This window comes from Nicotiana tabacum, chromosome 1, assembly GCF_000715075.1.
Source record: "Nicotiana tabacum cultivar K326 chromosome 1, ASM71507v2, whole genome shotgun sequence".
NCBI classification, from domain to species: Eukaryota; Viridiplantae; Streptophyta; class Magnoliopsida; order Solanales; family Solanaceae; genus Nicotiana; species Nicotiana tabacum.
This window is the reverse complement of record NC_134080.1, coordinates 213,103,872-213,109,201: the sequence shown is the minus strand read 5'-3', so window position 1 is coordinate 213,109,201 and position 5,330 is coordinate 213,103,872. Positions and strand designations below refer to the sequence as shown.

Genomic DNA, 5,330 nt, shown 5'->3' with positions numbered 1-5,330 from the left:
TCAGATGCGGACAGATAAACTCTGGTCCTATGCAATAACCCGCAAACTACATAGGAGGGTAAACCACATAAGACAAGCCTCGTGCAATGGGCTCGACTGAAGAGGTAGCAAGTATATTTCAAACTCTAGACCTCCTATATAGAAAGTTCCCTGCTCAACCGACTCGGCTAATCCGAAAGGTAACATGTAAAATTTAATTATACTGTCAGTAAATATAACTTAAGACTCTTTGGTTTTTTATCCAAGACAAGTATAACTGATGGGGGTGAACATTTGAATTCAAGTCTAACCGTTGGTTTTAACGCGCCAATGGCAGTTAGACAAGTTTTCGCGGAAAATTTAGGGTCAATAAGGAAAACTCTTCCACCGACCGAGCACCTTCTCGAAGACACTTCATTTTTTCTGTTTTTCATATCGCTACTCTCTTCTCAATTGCTCTTTTTCTGCTTCTGCGGAAAATTTAGGTTTCTCACTCCACTCCAATTTTCTAGCCAACTTTCTTAGGTATAGTTCCTTCTCTTCTCTTTCTCCACACACACAACCACCTATACTATGTGCAATATTTGTGTGTGTGTGTGAATATATATATATAATACAAGAGCGGATTTAGGCTCAAATTATATAGGTACATGAACTTATGGTCTTTCAGCGAAACTAAGTGTTTTATGTATATATTTTTTAAAATTGATTCAATACTATTTCCTGGCCCTCGGCCGAAGGTGTACTTGGTTAAATATTGAGTTATTTACCCTAAGGAGGAGGGATCAATTCCCCGCTAAATACTATTTTTCTTTATATATATATGTATGTAAGTATGACCTATAAGGCTTGGTATATATATATATATATATATATATATATATATATATGTAAGTATGAACTATGCTTGCTTGGTTTTTGTTAGTGATCATTCTGTTTGGTTCTGAATGTCATTCATCTTCATTTGATCATTGTATTGTGAAGTTTATTTGGTTTAGGATTGTGTCATATGATATATTGATATCAATTTCAGTTCATTTTCTTGTTTTTATCTTAGCTCGAGCTGTTACTATTATGGTTACTCTGTTTGAAGTACATGTTTCATGGAGTACTTGTTCTTTTTTAGTAGTACTATTTTTGAGATAAGATTTAAGTAATAATTGTGTAGTTAAAGAATATAATTAGAAACGTCGGGAAAATCATAGTTAACAAAAAAATTATGTCATGTAAAATGGAACAAAGGAAGTACTTCCTTTTGTCCCAATTTATGTGATATCCTCCCTTTTATATTCAGATTCCTTTTTAGTCTGTCATAAAAAGAACAACTTTCTATATTTAGAAATATTTTAACTTTATACTTCCTGTGGAATTGTACGTTTAGTAATCTATGGTGGTGTATATGGTTCCTCATACTCCCAATTTTTGTCCCAATCTATGCACGAATGTGTTTGTGATCCTGGTTTTAAGATTACTATATCAATAGTGATTGAATTTCTATTTTCTCGTTTATGAATTACTCTATCAAAAATTTAGAGATAAAGAAGCGAATGGATCCTATAGATTATCCTATGTATCCAACATTTATTCCTATCTATTAAAGAAAGATCTTCGTCAAATGCCGAGAATTTTCCTTTTATTAGGAATGCTAATATCCAAAGTTGCTTTTCACAAGCACCCGCCACATATAGGAGGCTAACTATCAGTAGCGAAGCCAGAAAATTGAATAAGGGTGTTCAGAATTTGAACATCCTTTGCCGGTGGGCTATGCAAGGGTGTTCAAAGCCTATTTTTTAATCAATAACAAGTAAAATTTTATCCACATTATAATTTTTTGGCGAAGGGTGTTCAGTTGACCACCCTCGGCCAAACATAGCTTCGCCCCTACTAACTATTTGCTTTTTGAATAAACTTTTGCTCTTGCTACTTGAACTGACACTAACATTATTTTAGTGTATATTTGTTTGGTTTATTGGAAGACTGGAAGTTGTTGCTCCTCTAAGATGCCATAATATTTGCTCTGTCTTATTTACAGGTCGCTGCATTGATCTGAAAACATGGGGGATGTTTCACAACATCCATCTATATATCAGAAAATACATGGGCGCTCGTGCCTGTTCTCTCGAATATCTCCCTACACACATTCTAAGCATACTGGTTCACACAATATGACTGTTGGATATGTCAATGAAATTATACACGGTCCTTTTATGGCGATTCGCCAAGCTACTATCCTGAAATTTGAGCCATTGTGTGCTTGTGTTCTTATACGGGCTCCATCTGAAGCTCCGTTAGAAAAGAAAACCACCAGTTTTATCGTCGATTTTCTAATGGGAGGAGTTTCTGCTGCTGTGTCTAAGACGGCCGCTGCACCAATTGAGAGAGTTAAGCTTTTGATACAGAATCAGGACGAGATGATCAAATCCGGTAGACTTTCTGAACCGTATAAAGGGATTACTGATTGCTTTACAAGAACTATTAAGGATGAAGGCGTCCTTTCTCTTTGGAGAGGCAATACCGCAAATGTCATCAGATATTTCCCCACTCAGGTTTACTAACCTTACTTTCTGTTGGTTGATCCAAAATTAAATTTGTCTACTATTGTTAAAGTAGGGTGTTACTTTACTTTTTTGTCATACTTAATGCTTTTTGGTTTCTTCTTAGACAAATTTGAGGGTACTTTACCTACCATAGTGGAGGTGGATCCAGGATTTAAATTTAATGCGTTCAACCTCACACTGAACTCATTGTACTGTTAAAATTATCGGTTCAGATATGACATTTGTTGAGATTTTAGTAGTTCTTACATATATATCTGTATTCCGTGTCGAAGGTTCTGGGGTCAGATGACCCATAGCCAAAAGGCGGCATTCGCCTCTGTACCAGAGATGCAGGAAATGGCTAAATTTGATGTTACCAACAACACGGAATATCTAGTGCTTCTACCATTGATCATCTGAATAGTGTTCACTGCATTTTGTTAAACATACTTCTTTATTGTTGAATTGAATGTGTTTTCTCGGAAGGGGAGTCTTGGAGCAACGGTAAAGTTGTCTCCGTATGACCTATAGGTCACGCGTTCGAGCTTGTGGAAACAACCACTAACGCTTGCATTAGGGTAGGCTGTATGCATCACACCCCTTAGGGTGCGGCCTTTCCCTGAACCCTACTTGAACGCGGGATACTTTGTGTACCGGGCTTCCATTTTTCTTTGGTTGTGTTTTTTCTCAAAGGAAAATTGTTGCAGCGATTGTGAAACTTTTGAAACTTTCTAGTGATAGGCATTGGAAACGAGGGAACTTACGAGTTGCATCAGTTATTTTGATTCGATAAAAGTATTTTCTTTTGTGACCTTTACTACTATTAATACTGAAGATTTGTCTTTACAGGCCTTGAATTTTGCTTTTAAAGATTACTTTAAGAGACTGTTTAATTTCAAGAAAGAGAGGGATGGCTACTGGAAATGGTTTGCAGGAAACTTGGCATCTGGTGGTGCTGCTGGTGCATCATCTCTCTTGTTCGTATACTCACTGGATTATGCTAGAACTCGCCTAGCTAATGATGCTAAAGCTGCGAAAAAGGGCGGTGAGAGGCAGTTTAATGGTTTGCTTGATGTTTACCGGAAAACCATCAAATCTGATGGTATTGTTGGGCTTTACCGCGGATTCACCATCTCATGTGTGGGAATAATTGTTTACCGTGGTTTGTACTTTGGAATATATGATTCCCTTAAACCTTTGGTTCTAGTTGGTAACTTGCAGGTATGGAGTATCTATCCTCTGGTTCTATGTGCTTTTTATTTCATGAAGTCCTAATATGCATGCTAACTGTTTAGATGCATATATATGTATGATTTATGTGTGTTTAGTCCTCATTATTTTTGTCTCTCACTGTTTTGTATGCATAGAATTGGTGGCTATTAATCAGTTGTGGAGTAAAAAATTTCTAACAAGGCGATTCAAATTGACATCTTTTAGCACACACCAGTGAGAAAAATACGAACAAATAAGTTATATATATAAATTTACATATTGATGATACTTGAACGGGAGACCTTTTGGTCTTAACCTGATTACCTCCACCACTGTTATTAACGCTGTCCGGGTGGATGCAACTTTGTAATACCGGATTAATTTGAACTCAGTACTTTCAATGCGAAGTACAAATTTATGTGCAAAAATCTACTAAAATTGCAATATACAGTATATACGACCCCATAACTTCAAATATATGATTGGTTCAATGATAAGAATCGTAAAGTTGAACCCACAGAACTTAAATCTTTGATCTGCCTCTGAACATTGTTGCTAGTTTTGGTGTTCACAGGATAGTTTCTTTGCGAGTTTTTTGCTCGGGTGGGGTATTACTATTGGTGCTGGTTTGGCGTCTTACCCGATTGATACAGTGCGTCGACGAATGATGATGACTTCAGGAGAAGCAGTCAAGTACAAGGGCTCACTAGATGCATTTTCTCAGATAACGAAAAGAGAAGGCACCAAGTCACTTTTCAAAGGTGCTGGAGCTAATATACTACGTGCTGTTGCCGGTGCTGGTGTGCTAGCAGGGTATGATAAACTGCAGCTCGTTGTTTTCGGAAAGAAATATGGATCTGGTGGCGGCAGTTAATATGGTGCAGTGATAATGCCGAAGATGACCGGTTAAGGTTGTGTAGATTATTGTTGTCTGTGTCTGGCTTTTGAATAATTTTCGCGAACAATGTTATCGAGAGTCTAGAGGTCCTCAGTTATATCTTGAAAGTTTATGCAAAACTATACAAATTTGTGGTTGCTTTTACCGTTAGAAGCTACTTCAAAGTTACATCTGTGGTTGTCTATATGAAAAGATGTACTACAATTTACCTTGAGAGTGTATAGTCTTATTCTATTGAGCATTTTCATCAAGTGCAAGTTCCTTCACAAATTTTATACTGAGTTGTTTTGCTTCAATTCCTTTGTGTTTCTTGAGATCTGTAGTAATATTAGTATAAATTGCTATGGTGGCTTAGTTGGGGACAGTGGCGGAGCCAAAATTTTAATAAGTGGTGTTAAAATATAAAAAGATAAAACATATGAAGAAAATAAGAGTTAACATATACTATTTATGTATAAAAATAAATTTTTGACCTAGTTAAATAATGTAATTTTTTTCGAAGAAGGCGTGTCAATTGATACCCCTTTAACATAAGGTGGCTCCGCCGCTGGTTAGGCATAGGCTCGAGCAATAAGAATGCAAAGTTTCTTGTTGAGAATTCACATTGTGAAGTATGTTTTGCATTAGTATCATCAGTTAATTGACCTTTTTCTAGAAAACTTTACAACAACTAAGCTTCAATCCGAGCAAGTTGAGATCGGCTA

General features: G+C 36.5%; 1 protein-coding gene across 3 annotated transcripts; it reads left to right on the top strand.

Annotated features, from left to right (window-relative positions):
* Positions 1 to 376: 376 nt before the first annotated feature.
* On the top strand, positions 377 to 4,880 carry LOC107808442 (ADP,ATP carrier protein 1, mitochondrial-like). 3 transcript variants are annotated; one of them, XM_016632968.2, is made up of 4 exons: positions 377 to 504; positions 2,012 to 2,525; positions 3,366 to 3,737; positions 4,303 to 4,880. In XM_016632968.2, exons 2-4 carry the CDS (start codon positions 2,034 to 2,036, stop codon positions 4,600 to 4,602), a joined length of 1,164 nt encoding a protein of 387 aa, XP_016488454.1. In that variant the 5' UTR covers positions 377 to 504; positions 2,012 to 2,033; the 3' UTR covers positions 4,603 to 4,880. The 3 variants fall into 3 exon arrangements, with proteins under 3 accessions (XP_016488454.1, XP_016488452.1, XP_016488453.1); XM_016632966.2 differs by having other exon boundaries at positions 4,288 to 4,880; XM_016632967.2 differs by having other exon boundaries at positions 491 to 625; positions 4,288 to 4,880.
* Positions 4,881 to 5,330: the final 450 nt, after the last annotated feature.